The sequence below is a fragment of the Hemitrygon akajei genome, chromosome 1 (assembly GCF_048418815.1).
Source record: "Hemitrygon akajei chromosome 1, sHemAka1.3, whole genome shotgun sequence".
Classification (NCBI taxonomy): domain Eukaryota; kingdom Metazoa; phylum Chordata; class Chondrichthyes; order Myliobatiformes; family Dasyatidae; genus Hemitrygon; species Hemitrygon akajei.
The window spans coordinates 200,008,487-200,024,274 of record NC_133124.1 but is presented as its reverse complement, the minus strand read 5'-3'; the positions used below and the strand labels follow the sequence as shown (position 1 = coordinate 200,024,274).

General features: G+C 43.9%; 1 protein-coding gene across 3 annotated transcripts in view; it reads right to left on the bottom strand.

The window, feature by feature from the left end:
• LOC140734457 (rho-related BTB domain-containing protein 2-like) overlaps positions 1 to 15,788 on the bottom strand; it is a 90,209-nt gene that overhangs the window by 20,049 nt on the left and 54,372 nt on the right. For all 3 annotated transcript variants that reach the window (XM_073058438.1, XM_073058431.1, XM_073058449.1), the window contains one exon: positions 14,232 to 14,382. In XM_073058438.1, coding sequence (XP_072914539.1) covers positions 14,232 to 14,382 — 151 coding nt within the window. The remainder of the gene's footprint in view (positions 1 to 14,231; positions 14,383 to 15,788) is intronic.

Here is a 15,788-nt window from a genome sequence, read left to right as displayed (position 1 = left end):
TTTTGGGCCGATCCTGCTGAAGGGTCTCTGCCCAAAACAGCGACTGTACTGTGTTCCATAGATGCTGCCTGGCCTGCTGAGTTCCTTCAGTATTTTGTGTGTGTTGCTTGGATTTCCAGCATCTGCAGATTTTCTCTTGTGGGTGATAGGTGAAGCCGAGCGAGGGGGAGGGGATTGAAGTGAAAAGCTGGGAGGTGATAAGTGGAAAAGGTAAAGGGCTGAAGAAAGCATCTAATAGGAGAGGAGAGGTGATCATGGAAGGAGGAGGGGCACCAGAGGAAAGTGCTAGGCAGGTGAGGAGAAGAGAAGGGATGAGAGGAGAGCCAGATTGGGGAATGGAAGAAGAGAGAATGGGGAGGAGGGGGATAATTACTGGAAGTTCCAGAAATCGATGTTCGTGCTTTCACATTGGAGGCTACCCAGACAGAACATGAGGTGTTGCTTCTCCATCTTGAGACTGTCTTCATTGTGGTGGGAGGGGAGACCATGGACTGATTGTTGGAAAGGGAATGGGGATAGGATTAAATGGTTGGCCACTGGAAAACCCTGCTTTTTGCAGATGGAACAAAAGTGCCCGATCTACATTCGGTCTCACCAATGTAGAGGAGGTGGCATCGGGAGCAACTGACACAGTAGATGACCCCCTGACAGACCTGCAGGTGAAATGTTGCCTCACCTGGAAGGAATGGTGATGAGGGAGGAGCTGAATAGGCAGGTGTAGCACTTCTTCCGCTTGTGCTAGGTGGGAGATTAGTGGGGAGGGATGAATGGACAGAGGAATTGTGGAGAGAGTGAGCCCTGTGGAAAGCAGAGAGTTGGTGGGTGGTGAAACGTTTGGTGGTGAAATCCTGTTGAATCTTAAAGTGCTCTTGGTACTCAAATATTGGAGCCTCCCTCCATCATTTTTCTGGGAGTGCACATAACAGACTATCTCACCTGGTAGCTCAATGCCACCCCTCAGGCCAGGGGTGTCAAACTCATTTTAGGTCACGGGCCGGATTGAGCAAAATGCAGCTTCATGCGGGCCGGATCAGTCGGACGCGTGCGAACGCAGCTTTCGTTGCCTCCGTTTTTTCAGCCTGCTCTCATGTGTCTCAGTCTCTGCTATAACTACAAAATGTTTCACTTTACAAATTCCGTTTCTTATGAAGAAGACTGCCGAATAAACACTAAAAACCCTGAAAACCTGGTACCTGAATAAACTCAGCATTAGCCATATCATATGCCATAGGCGCTTCGATTACTGGGGCCAGCTTTAATAGTAATTAGATATTATCTCGCGGGCCAAAGATAATTCCACCGCGGGCCGGATTTGGCCCACGGGCCTTGAGTTTGACATATATGCCTTAGGCCAAGAAAGCAAGTTGTGTCTCCAATTCCTGAGCAGATTGAAGCAAGCGAGGTAACCCCACCCCATTTTTACAGGAGCACCACTGACAGTGCCCTGACCAGCTGCATCACCACCTGGTGCAGGAACTGCAAGACATCTGACTGGAAAGGATTTTGAGGACTGCCAAGAGTATCATCAAAGTCTCTCTTCTACCCATCAGAGATACTTATCAGGTGTGCCTCTTTCACCTTAGATGGCTGAAGAAGTTCAGCATGAGTCCCCAGATCCTCAGGACTTTTCTACAGGGGCACGATTGACAGCATCTTAGCTGGCCGTGTCACCGCCTGATATGGGAACTGTACTTCCCTCAACCGCAGGGCACTGCAGAGAGTGGTGTGGACAGCCCAGTGTATCTGTAGATGTGAACTTCCCTCTATTCAGAACATTCACAGCAGCAGGTCAATAAAAAGGGCCTGGAAGATCATCAGGGACTCCAGCCACCCCAGCCACAAACTGTTTCAGCTGCTACAATCTGGCAAACGGTACTGCAGCATTAAGGCCAGGACAGGCTCTGGGACAGCTTCTTTCACTAGGCCATCAGGTTGATCGATACATATTGATCTGATTGCATATCTGACTGTACATTGATCCGATTGTGTATCTGACTGTACATACATGCATACAAAACAATTATGTATACAAGATTAGTGTCTGGGCAATATCCTCCCACATTTCCCTACCTTATCGCTTGTACATTGCGACGGAGATGCAATATAAATATTTTTACTCCCTTGGATGTAATAAGTAAAATAAATACAAGTACGCAGAATTCCTTGTACTGTCAAGGTTCCCTCCCATCCGACCCACAATCTCTTTGACCTCCTACTATCGGGTAAGAGGTACAGTAGCATTAAGACAAGGACTGTCAGGATGAGAAACAGCTTCTTCCCCCAGGCCACGAGACCACCGAACTCCCGGGCAATACCCAGGTCTCACCACTTCAGAAGCCAGTAGTGCTGTACAGTTTACTTTTTAAACTTGTGTTGTAAATGCACCTTTTGGAAAATGTCATCTTCTGGAATATATTTTAGTATTTGTTAATTTATTTGTGGTAATATTACTTCACGTGCTGTGAGTTTGTATATGTGCTGTGTTGTGCACCTTGGTCCGGAGGAGCATTATTTTGTTTGGTGGTATAAATGTATAGAGTTGAACGCCAGTAAGCTTGAACTTAATACTGAGGGGCATTATCAGCTGCAAGCTTCTCTTACACACTATTGTGACTGAACTATTTCAGCAGCAGCAAGTCAAACCACTAGAACTTTTGGTATAACAGCACCTTCAGCGCAAAGACTTGACCAGTCAAAAATGCGATTCACCATCATCTTTCCAATGCAGTCCGTGTTGGGTAATAAACATGGGTCTTGTCAGCACCCCCCATAAACAAATTTCTTTAGCTCTGCCTTCCAATTGTATCCAGGTTCTCTGTATTCACTTGTATGTACTCAGCGTATGACCGGAACTGAAAAGAACGTCTTGAAAGCAAAAGCTTTAACCCAGAATATTAGCTGAGGTCTTGTGTGACTCACTGTCCGGCACTGTTAACAATATTATTATTTCATGGGAAAGCCTGCCTTTCGCATTTGTGATGAAATTTTGGCTTCAGTTCAACACAGGAGATCGTTTGATCTCTATGCCTGTGCTGGGTCTGAGAAAGAAGTTTCCAATTAGCAGCGCGTAAGCCTCCTTGCCCAGACTTCAGCAATACTTTCTTCTCCGGTATGTACTCCGTTTCTTTTGAAATGCAGTCTGTTCACAATGATTCAGATCACGCTTAACAAATTGAAACAACTCACTGTATAAAGCAGTCTTCTAACTTCCTGTGTGGATAACTTGTCAATGATCTTCACTTCAAATCCAGTTATCACATTGGGTTCTGTTGTTTCATTGGAGTTTACATAGCAATTCTCTACTTATGCTGGTGTTACCTTTTATGCCCATTTGCAGGGGCATACGTCACCCTTCGTTGTCCATGAAAACAGGGCAAAGCAGTAACGGGAGCTGTATGACTGAGCAAGTAGACAGATGTTGGCATTGCTATCAGGTGCCTGGATATGTGCCGCAGTATATGTGAAACCGAGTTTATCAGCTTCAATCGAAATTGGAAGAAGATGGCTCCAATGACCAATGTGATTAAGGTTCACGAAACTACTACTTTTATGTCATCTTTTTCTTTCAAATGTGGTTCTGCTACTGTTGGAGCCTGTGACCTACAATTCTGCAGTGTGTTATTGGGCTGATTAAGTGATCTGGCACTTTGCTGTTTCTGAGAGGCTTCAAGTGGAGCGTGCGGCCTCAAGGCCAAGAAGCCAAGAGTTGGGGCGTGGGCCCATGATCGACTCCATTTCTTACCGACCTCACCGATTAAAGCGCTGAGGAAGATTGAAATCATTGAGGCGAGTATGGAAGGGTGAGCAAGTTTTCAGTGCTGTCTACTAGCCTCTCGCTTGGTGCTGCTGTAAGAATGTGTTGGCACGTAATGGTCTCTCTCTCCCTCTCACTCGCAGCTCCCGGAGGAAGGTCCCTGCGTTCAAACGATTGCTCTTTCCCTTAATGCTGTTGGAGGATGGTGTTGAGGATTAATCAACATGGCTCGTGAAATGGACCCTGTAGTTCACGTTATGATGTGTTTCTGGTTTCTGGTTACCCCTTTTTCATTGCTATTTTGGGCGATTTTGAATCTGGGTGGTCTGTAGATAACGAACACTGAGTTGAACTGAATATGCCTGGAGTCTTTCGATTTTTATTTTGTGTTTCTCGCTCGCTCTTTTTTTGTTGCCGCTTGTGCAATTTGGTTTTTTTTGCATTTGGGCGGGGTTGGATGATGTTCTTTTTTGAAAGGACTCCATGGCTTTTCTTGTTGTGTGGCCTTCTGGGGGGAAGACAAATGCATACTTTGATAATAAACGTACTTTGAATCCTTTGAATCTTCACTGGGTGGGCATTCATATGCTTCAGAATGAGGTTCTGATAAAGAGATAAGGGATCTAGAGACTACTAATTTCATTCACTGTTTAGGAGAGCATTGAACTGCGGATGCCCTGTTATGTGTGCCGAAACTGGAAAGTTGAACCCTAGTGGGAACTCGACACTTCTTGTTTCCTATGGTCATACTTTGAAGGGGAGATACAACTGCGTAATGATTCCCTCATTGGGACAGACAAAAGTCAAACTAACTATATTGTCACAGAACATGTCATTCAATGGGCAGAGTTCTCAGCGCCGAGTCCGAAGATCGTAGGTTGAAATGATGCATTTTAGGATGCACTGGGGTGTGGTATATGTTGATGTAAAGAAGCAATCTTTCTTTCTCAGGGATAACTTGAGAACGTGTGCAAGTTACAAACTGAAGTGAGCTTAATGAGAAAGTATTAAATAGTGACTGAAATTTCTGTAAGAGTGGGTGGAGAGCAGAGTTGGCAATCTGTTTTACCCGTCAATTCCGTGTGTCTCGCTGACAGACAATTGTACAAAAGGTAGAGTCAGTCTTATCTCAAAGATAACATTACAGCCCAGCCCAGACAGTAGTGAGATATCGACTGAGTCAGAATGACAGTCAAATAAAGAGGGAAGATTACATTGATGGGATTATTCTGTAAATTCCCCAACAGTCAGCAGGAATAAAAGGAGAAAGAAGTAGGGAAATCGCAGATAGGCAAAGGAATAATAGGGTTCCAACAGAAGGGAGTTTAACTTCGCCAATATTGACTGGGACTGCTGTAGAACTATGGGAACAGGTGGGTATAATTTGCTAAGATTATCCAGGGAAGTTTTCTGAAACAATATGTAGATGGCCCTACTAAAGAGAAGAATGAAGAACCCAGCACTGTGCCCTGTGGCACACCACTGGACGCAGACTTCCAATTATAACAACCGCCCTCTGTCTCCTACAGCCAACAAATTTTGTACTGAATTTGCTACACCATCCTAGATCCAATGTATTCTAAATATTTGGACCAACCTACCACTGCAGAATCTTGTCGAAGTCTATGTAGATAACATCTACCTCCTTGCCCTCGATGATCCTCAAGTACTTCCTCAAAAACCATCAAATTTGTAAGACGTGACTTCCCACAAACTAAACCATGTTGAATAACCTTAATTAGTCTCTGCCTTTTCAAATGCAAATAAATTCCATCCCTCAGCATCCCTTCCAGTAACTTTCCAACCGTTGATGTAAACTCCACAGCCTGTAATTCCCTGATTAATCATTGCAGCCCTTCTTGTGCAGACACATTAGCTATTCTCCAGTCTTCTGGTACCTCATCCGATAAACCTCACATAAAAAGAGGTGACTGATTCCTGTGGCCTGACTAGGCGACTAAATTGGAAGCAAGTAACCTCTTTGCTTCCATCACATATCGCCCGAGGATATACATACCCGGTCAAGCCCCAGGTTTTCCACCTTTTTCAGCTTCAAATTTATTTGCATTGGAAAAGGCAGAGACTAATTAAGGTTATTGCACCATTTTTGCCTTCCTAATTTCTTTCATAATCCCACGTCCCTTACGCTCCTCAAGGGACTTGTGTAATCCCAGCTGCCTAGATGTGACATGCTTCTTTTTTTTCCAGAGCCTCAACAGTCCTTGTGAACCTGGTTTTCCCTACAGTGTCAGACTGGCCTTTTGCTCTAACAGGAACTTGCTGGCCCTGAAAGCTTCCCATCTCACTTTCAATAGGCTCCCATTCGTCAGATGTCCCTTATCCTGCTAAAAGCGTCTCTCAATCAAATGCTGGAATTTCCTGTCTAATACCATCAAAATTAACCTTTCTCCAATTTAGGACCATAACTTGTTGGACCACTCCTACTATTTCCGATAATTATCTCAAAACAAATACAATTATGGTACTGATCTCAAAGTCCTCTTCCAAAGATGCATCAACTCCTTACCCCAGCCTGACTTCCCAACAGGAGGTCAAGAGTAGCCAGCCTATTCTCTAGTGGGGCCACCTACATATTATCATGTACATTAATGATTCAGATGAGAATGTTGGTGGCAAGCTTACTAGATTTGCAGATGACACCAAAATTAGTGGTTATAATGGGTTGGTAGGACAGGCTGTCTAAGTTTACAGAAAAATCTGGATCATCTGGGAAAGTGGTCGAGGGAATAGCTGATGGAATTTAAGTCAGACAAATGCACAGCGATGTACTCTGGTAAGACAAACTAGGCCAGAACTTATCCAGTGAAAAGCAGGGCACTGGGAAGTGTTACTGGATGGCAAGAGTTTGGGGCACCCTTCACAGTTTTGTAAAAGTGGCGATACAAGTTGACAGGGTAGTAAAAAAAGTGCTTGGCATGCTGGCCTTCGTCGGCCAAGACATGGAATTGTGATGTCATGTTACAGCTGTACAAGTCATTGGTTAGGTCACAGTTGGAATATTGGGTGCGGTTCTGATCACCATGCTATAGAAAGAATGTCGTTAAGCTAGAGAGAATGCAGAAAAGATTCACAGGAATGAGGGCCTGAGTTACAAGAGACTGAATGGTCTAGGTCTTCTCTGGAGAGCAGGAGACTTGAGGGGTGACCTTATGGAGGATTATAAAACTATAGGAGGGTAGATAGTCACAGTATTTTTCCCCAGAGTAAGAGAGTCGAAAGGTAAACGGCATGTTCAAGAGAGAGGGAAAAGATTTAAAGGGGATTTCTCAGGAGATCAATTAAATTCAATAACACATTATGACTCATTTGTGACTTTATGTACTTGCCTTTGTCCCATATCCCTTACAACCTTTGTGCAATAAAAAATTCATTAATTTGGATGGATTTCAGCTTGCTAATATTAAAATATTTTCAAAAACAAAGGAGACAGGAGTGTAATCAGCAACCCAAGCCTGTTCCACCATTCAATAACCATATAACAATTACAGCATGGAAACAGGCCATCTCGGCCCTTCTGGTCCGCGCTGAACGCTTACTCTCACCTAGTCCCACAAGATAAGATCTTGCCTGATCCATCCTTGGCCCCAACACCATTTTCCTGCTCTCTCTCCATGCCCCTTGGCTCCCTTGCGCTTTAAATGTCTGACAATCTCTGTCTGGCTTGCTGAGTTCCTCCAGCATTCTCTGTGTGTTGCTTGGATTTCCAGCATCTGTAGATTGTGATTGGATCTGCCTTGAATATATTCAGTGAGCTCTCTGAGACAGAGAATTCCAAAAATTCAATGCTCGGAAGAAAGAAATTCCTCCTCATATCCAGCTGAAATGTTGGCATCTCTTTCTTAATTTACACCGAGTGTAGAATTCCCCCTCCCCCAGTGGATAAACTTGCTCTCGATATCCGCCCTGTCAAGCCCCTCAGGATCTCATGGTTCGAGAGATCACCTCTCATTCTTTGAAACCACCTGCTTAACTTTTTGTCATACACCAACCTCCACCCCACAATCAACCCAGTGAACCAAGCCTACACTGCCTCCATTGTAAATCCACTTAAGATCCCAGATGTTGTTTTATTGACTTGCAGGGGGTGGGGAAGTGTAAAATATTCAGATTAGTTAACAACATGGAAAAAGGTGGGAGAGCATGCAGGAGAGTTGCTGGGCTCTTCACTGAAATTGAGTGAAGGGCGAATAAGTTTAATGTGGGAAAGTGTAATGTTATGCACAGTAGAAAGAGAGGACTAAAGCCAGACCTATTTAAATGGAAAAAGAGAGCAAATTACAGAGGGATCTAGATGTTCTTGTGCATGAATCACAAAAGCTTAGCAGATAGGTGTGGCAAACAGATAGGAAGGCAATTGTCGTCCTTTATTGCAAGGAGGATTTGGAAATAGAGAAGTATTATAACAATTGTAAAGGTGTTGGTGAAGCCACACCTGGAATATTGTGCACAGTTTTGATCCCCTCCCCTTACTTGATAAAGGATTTATCAGTCTCGGAGGAAGTCCAAAAGACATTTAATAGGCTAATTCCAAGGATGATGGAGTTGTTCTATTATGAGCAGCTAAATAAATTAGTTCTATATTCCTTGTGGTTTAGAAGAATGAGGGGTGATCTTATTGAAACATATAGGATACTAAGGTGCATAACAGGGTGGATATTGAGACATATCCACCTGAACATAGTGACATGGTTACAAGATTAGGGGGCAGGCAGCTAAAACTGAGGTTTGCAGGAACTTTGTCACGCAGAGAACATTCTAACCCCCATAGGGTTATGTAAGTTTTATAGAGTGATAGAGAAATACAGCACATACAGTCTTTTGGCGAAATTAGTCTATACCAACAATGGTACCCACTCAGTTAGCCCCAATTTCCTGCTTTGGGCCCATATCCCTCTAATTCTGACTCCTTCATTTACCTGTCCAAGTGCTTCTTAAATGGTGACTTTGTACTTGCTTCAACTACTTCATCTGCCTGCTCATTTCATATGCTCACCACCCCGAGATGATAAAGTTACCCTTCAGGTCCTTTTCAATTCTTTTCCTCCTCTACCTAAATATATGCCCCATAGTTTTGGACTCCCCTACTCTGAGAAAAGACCATTACCTTCCACCTTATTTATGCCTCTCATATCCTAAACATTTCTGTATGGTCATTCCTCATTCTCCTACGCTCTAAGGAATGATAACCTAGCATTGCCACCCTCGTCCTATAACTCATGCCCTCTATTTCAGGAAGCATCCTCAGAAATTTGCTCTCACACTCTCACCAGTTTAACCACATCTTTCCCGTAACAGCGTGACCCAAACTGTACACGGTACCCCTAGTGCGACCTCGTTGATATTATACAATTGTGACATGCATACTCAGTGCCCTGACTGGTGGAGGTCAGAAAATTAAACACCTCTCTCACCACCCTGTCTACCTGTGATGCTGTTTTCAACAAACTATGCACTTGTACTGCGACACCCCTCTGTTCCGTTATACCCCCTAGTACCTAGCTTTCAGAATTCTATGTTCCACATTAATGAATTCTACACTGGTTTGCCTTTCTAAAATGCATCACTCATATTTATTTGTATTGAAATCTGCCACTCCTCTGCCCACTTCCCTTAACTCATCAAGATCCCCTTGTAATTTACAATAACCTTCTTCATAACCTACAATGCCTCCTAATTTTATGTCATCCACAAACTTACCGATCAAGCCTTGTGCATTTGGATCCAAATAATTTAAATAAATAATGAATAACAAGAGCCCCAACACCAACCCCTGTGGCACACTACTGCTCACCTTCAACCACTACCCTCTACTTTCTATCTCTGAGCCAACTTTGAATCTACTTAACTAGCTCTCCCTGGATTCCAAGGGACATCACCTTACATACTAGCCAACCATGCAGCCCTTGTTGAAGGCCTTGCTAAAGTCCAAATAGACAACATCTACTACTCTCCCCATATCGGTCTTCTTCGCTTATCTGTTCAAAAAATTCTTCAGCATGACATCCTACACACAAAGCCACGTTGACTCTCCCTAATCAGAGTCTGTCCAAATACTGGTAGAACCTGTTCCTCAGAATCCCCTCCAGTAATGTCCCCACTACTGATGTCAAGCTGACTGACCTGTAATTCCCTGACTTGTCCTACTAGCTTCCTTGAAGAATGGAAAAGCATTAGCCATCTTCTGGTTTTTGGGAACCTCACCAGTACCTAACTGTGAATCAAATATCTCTGCAAATGCTTTATTTGCCTCCCACAAAGTCTAAGGGTGCACAGGTTCAGGCCCTGGGGATTTACACACCTTAATGTGCTGTAAGGCTACAAATAACATAGTGTTTAGCTATTACAGTGCCAGTGACCCAGGTTCAATGCCCGCTGCTGACTGCAAGGAGTTTGTACATTCTGCCCATGACTGTGTGGGTTTCCTCCGCGCTTTCCGGTTTCCTCCCATTTTCTAAAGTCGTACAGGTTAATAGGTTAAGTGGTCACATTGGTGTTTTTGGGTGACGTGGGCTCATTGGGCAGAAGACCCCCTAACAGTGCTGTATCTCTAAATTAAAAGTAATATAAAGAAAGTATCTCATCTCTGGTAATATGAATGTAGTCCAAAACATTTCCACCTGTTTTCCTTACATCTTGAGCAACTACAGTTTTCTCATCAGCAAGCACCAAGGAGAAATATTTGTTAAAAACCTCACCTATCTTTTGCAGCTCAAGACACAGGCAGGCAGCCCTGCTGATCTCTAATGGGACCTACTCTCTCCCTGGCCACACTTTAATTATTACATAGCTATAGAACCTATCAGGATTTCCCATAACCTTACTAACAGATCTCTCTCATAGCCTCTCTTTAACCTCCTGACTTCCTTCTTAATAGTATTCTTAATCATTTTATAGTCACAAGGGATTCACTCTTGCCCTAACCTCCTAAACCCAACTTAAGCTTCCTCCTTTTTTGACCAGAGCCTCAATATTTCTGATCAACTAAGGTTCTTTGTACGTTTGCAATTGTCTTTATTTCGATTTTGGGAAAGAGAAGCATTGCAAAATAGGAGCAAGAATAGACCATTTAGCCTTTGATCCTGCAGCCAGTTCAGTGAAATCATGGCGGATCATCCACCTCAATAAAATATTCCCATCCTCTCCCCTTACCCTCTGATGCCTTTTCATTCTGGACAATCATTGCAGACTCGAGTTTCTTACCCTTTTACTTAATATGAAGATCTGTCTTGCTACAATAATTCATTCCTAAAGTATGCCTTACTATGAATTATTCATTCATCCTGCCTTGGGAATCACTACCAGATCTAAAATAGCTCGTACCTTGATTGATCATGCAACATTTTACTTTTAAGATATATTCTATGAACTTGTCTATCCTTGCCAATTTGATTGTTCGAGATGACTTGATGATCAAAGTTACCCATAATTATTGAAGTACCATTATATTTTAACAAACTCTCACTATTTCTTCATAATGTGTCCTACTGTTCAAAACTGGCTTCTTATCCTTATTATTTCTTCTCTCCACTCATATCTTGAGTTTCTGGGCCAATATCATTCCTTGCCACTGCAGTGACCTCATTTTGAATCAGATGAGTAATCCATCAGCTTTTCCTTTCTGCCTACAATGAAATGTCCCTTGAAATTGTACTTCTAAAACAGGGTTAGAACAAACTTAGAAGATAGTTGAAAACACCATTAACTGTATTAATTATATTCCGGTACCCTGCTCTCATTATTCTGCTTTGTCTTCCATTGTCTCTCAGGGTTTGAAGTGACATCCGTAACATGTAGGATGGGAATGTGTAGAAAATGTAGGCAAGAGTGCCCTCCTCTGAGGGATCCATGTTGTTTAGTCAGATTGCAGCTGGTATCGTCTTTTTTGACAAAATCCTACTTTGTTGCTTTCCAAAATGTCTTAAAGAAGGGGCAAACTATAAGGCGTGATAAAGGTTGAAGATTAACTTTACTTATCACGTGTACATCGAAACATAGAGTGAAATGTATTGTTTGTGTCAACGGCCAAAGGATGTACCAGGGGAGGGCAGCCCTCAAATATCGCCATGCATCTGCCGTCAACGTAGCATGACCACAACTTACTAACTGTAACCCGTACGTCATCTGGAATGTGGGAGGAAACTGAAGCATCTGAAGAAAACCAATGCGGTCACGGGAAGAATGTACAGACTCCTTACAGACAGAGAAAGAGGGGTAGCAATTTCAAGTTCCTGGCTCTGTGTCAGCATCGCTGAGGATCTGTCCTGAGTCCAGCATTTCAAAAAGAGGGCATGATAGCAGCCATATTTCAATCGGAGTTTGAGGAGATTTCGAATGTCACCAGATCCTTGCAAATTTCTACAGATGTATTGTGGAGAGCATTCTAACTGGCTGCATCACTGTCTGGTAAGGGAGTTCCACTAAACGGGATCAATTTAAGCTGCAGAAAGTTATAAACACAGGCAGGGCATCATGGGCACTAGCCTCCCCAACATTCAGGACATCTTCAAGGAGCAATGCCTGAAAAAGGCGGCATCCATCCTTTAGGACCTCCATCATCCTGGACATGCCCTCTACAGGAGCCTGACGACACACTCTCAGCAATTCATGAACAGCTTCTTCCCTTCTGCTATCAAATTTCTGAATGGACATTTGAACCCATGAATATTACCATACTTCTTTTTTTCCCTCTCTCAATTTGTGCTAATTATTTAACTTTTTAATATATATATACATCTTACAGTAATTTTACAGTTTTTATGTATTACAGTTCATTGCTGCTGTATAACAACAAATTTCATGACATATGCCAGTGATATTAAAGCTGATTCTAATTCTGATATTAGTTGCTGTTTAGAGAACAAATACTAGTCAGACTACTAGGGAGAAATCCCCTAGTCATCATCATAACATGTCTTCCCTGGGAGGACAAAGGACTCTTACTATAATGTCTCATCTAAAAGGTAGTACTTTTGGCAATGGATCACTCTCGATGGTGCACGTGGACAGCGTAAATGCACAGTTAACTTTTATTCTGCAGCTTGAACGCATGAGCTTTTGACATACTGTTGGTAAAATTACTGTTGCTGAATTAACAGCAGTCAAAATCACAGCAAGAAAGTTATTTAACAGGTAATTATTTTCTGCAATCTTATTCAGTCTCTTAATACTCTGGAATAGTACAGTTGCGAAGCTGAGTTTGATCCCGACTTGGAGTGGTTTTTGTGTGGAGGACCCACGTTCCCCTGTAACTGCACGACTTTTCCCAGGTGATTCACCCCCCAACACAAGCCAAAGATATGCAGGTCGGTGGGTTGGCTGGCTCCAGGGTCAGCTGATTAGTGTAATGGAGTGTAACAAAGTTCAAAGTAAATTTATTATCACAGTATGTATATGTCACCTATCTGGTTGCAGGCATTCACAGTAGAACAAAGGATCAATGAAAAATTACACAAAAAGATTGACAAACAACCGATACGCAAAAAAGACAAAGTGCGAAAATGCAAAAAATTCAAATAATAGGAAAAAATACAGGTAAATAAGTAACACCGCGAACGTGACTTGTAGAGTCTTTGAAAGCGAGTCCATCAGTTGTGGGATCAGATCAGGGTGGAGGTGAGTGAAGTTATCCATGTTGGTTCAGGTGAGCCTCAATGTTGAAAGGTACTAACTACTCCTGAACCTGGTGGTGTGGGACCTCCTTCCCGACAGCAGCAGTGGGAAGAGAGCATGGTCTGGATGCAGTGCTCCTTGCAGATGTGCTTAATGGTGAGGGGGGCTTTGCCTGTGATTGACTGGGCTGTATCCACCAGATTTTGTCAGCTTGATGGTCAACGTAGACATGGCGGCCCATTTCCACACTGTCTGACCATCTCATTAGGAATCCCAAACGATCTGCTCCACTACATGGCCTGTATGTGTGCACGAGGGGTTTGGTTGGTTGGAGAGTGGGAAAGGTATTTGTTTTGCTGTTGTTATCTTGCTTTGTTCTGTTGTTGTTGATGATGCTTGCATCGCTCTGCTGAATAGTTTGTGGGCTATCTATCGGTAAATTAATTATTGAGATACAGCCTTTCGGCCCTTCAAGCTGTGCGACCCAGCAACCCCCCGTATTAACCCTAGCCTAATCACAGGACAATTTACAATGATCAATTAACCTACCACACGTACATCTTTGGAATGAGGGAAGAAACCGGAGCACCCGGAGGAGATCGACACGGTCACGGTGAAGAGCGTGCAAACTCCTTACAGACAGCAGCTGGAGCTGAACCCATGTTGCTGGTACTGTAAAGGATTGTGCTAAGCACCATGCGGCCGTGCACGTTTTGCTGGCACCGGAATGCGTGGTGACACTTGCACTCGGGTGTGTTGGTTGTTAACTCAAGTGATGCAGTTCACGGCGTGCTTCGAGGCACACGGGTTAAATAAATCTGAATCATGCTGAGATCAAAACCTTTACCTGTTAACGCTACCAGGTGAGGTAGACAGAGGCGGTTCGCCAATACAATGAGTTCCATGGAGTCCAGGTCCGGGCTAGAACAGAACTGTCCAGTGTACAGATATTCCAACACCGCTCGCATACAGCTCTTGCTTGTGTTTGGGAAGTACACCTGTTAGAATGATACAAAAACTCATCAGTACCCCAACTGCAACAAACATCAGCAGCTCACAATGATCTTGTCTTGAAAGTTTCTGCCTTCATAGCAGATCCGGGTAACACTTTGCCCCCACATTCAAATTCAGAAAGCTCCACGAAGAGTTGCAGAATTAGAGTTCTGAGCACAGTAATAGGCTCTTCAGCTCTGCATCGATCAAGCACCCACGTTGACCCTGACGCACCAGCAGCCCTGATTTATTCATCCCCGATTTCCATCGACTACCCCAAGCTTCTCCATTGATCTAACATTAGGGGCAATTTAGTAGACCTACTGACATGCATGTTTTTGGAAAGCAGGTGGAAACCGAAGCACTGGGACAGTGGGGGTTGGGGGAGACAGAACGTGCAAACTCCACACAGACAGCACTGCAGGTCGGGATAGAAACTGGGTCATTGGGGCAGTTCCAGCTATCCAGCTATGCCAAAAGTGTCAGCTCTGGCTTAGAGGCTGTACTACGGTCTTTCAATCAGAAAATTCTGAGTTCGAACTGCACTCAGAACCCTGAGCGCGCAGTTCCGGCTGATACAGCAGTGCAGTTGTGATCGGTGGACGGAACAAAGGTGGTCGGCGGGGGTAGATGTGGGATTTTCTATTTTCTTCTACATCCTGCACAGCTCATTCAGTATTTAGCCAGCGCCCGGGAACCCGTGCGAGCAGGAGGCACGAGGGCCGGTCAATCGGCGCTTCCGAACTTCGAGCTTGGAGTTTGGCGTCCCGCCTGGGAAATTGATACCAAATGTCAGAGCTCAAAGGTCAATCAATGGTCCGGACATCAGAGCCTGACAGCCGGACCCTGCACGCTGGAGGCTGAAGGCCTGTCTTGGGGTTGTGTGTGGGTCGGTGGGAGGGAGGAAAGGAAATCGTTTTGCTGTTTTTTTTTGTTGCTAGTTGTGTTATTTTTCTGCTGAGCATTGTGGGTGTGCTATGCTGGTGCCAGAATGTGTAGTGATACTTGCCCAGCACATCCTTAGATTGTGTTGGTCGTTAACGCAATGGCGCATTTCACCGTACGTTTTGATGTACGGGGTAAATAAATGTGAAGCTGAAGTAGGTTGAATACGTAATGTATAACACTACTGGGTAGCAGTCATTAGAGCTTATCAAGCCCACAGTAACCTTGCTGATGTAGAGAAGCCCCATGGTGGCTTGCTTTCACAGTCTGGTTGGGAAACACCAATGCCCAAGAATGGGAATGTCTACAGACGGTGGTGGAACATCACTGGCAAAGCTCTCTGAGCACATCTACCAAGGAGTACTGGCAGAAGAAAGCATCTTCCACCATCAAGGACGCTTAGCATTCCAGGCCACGTTCCCTTCTGGAATCGGGAAAGACGACCAGGAACCTTCTGTAAGTTCAG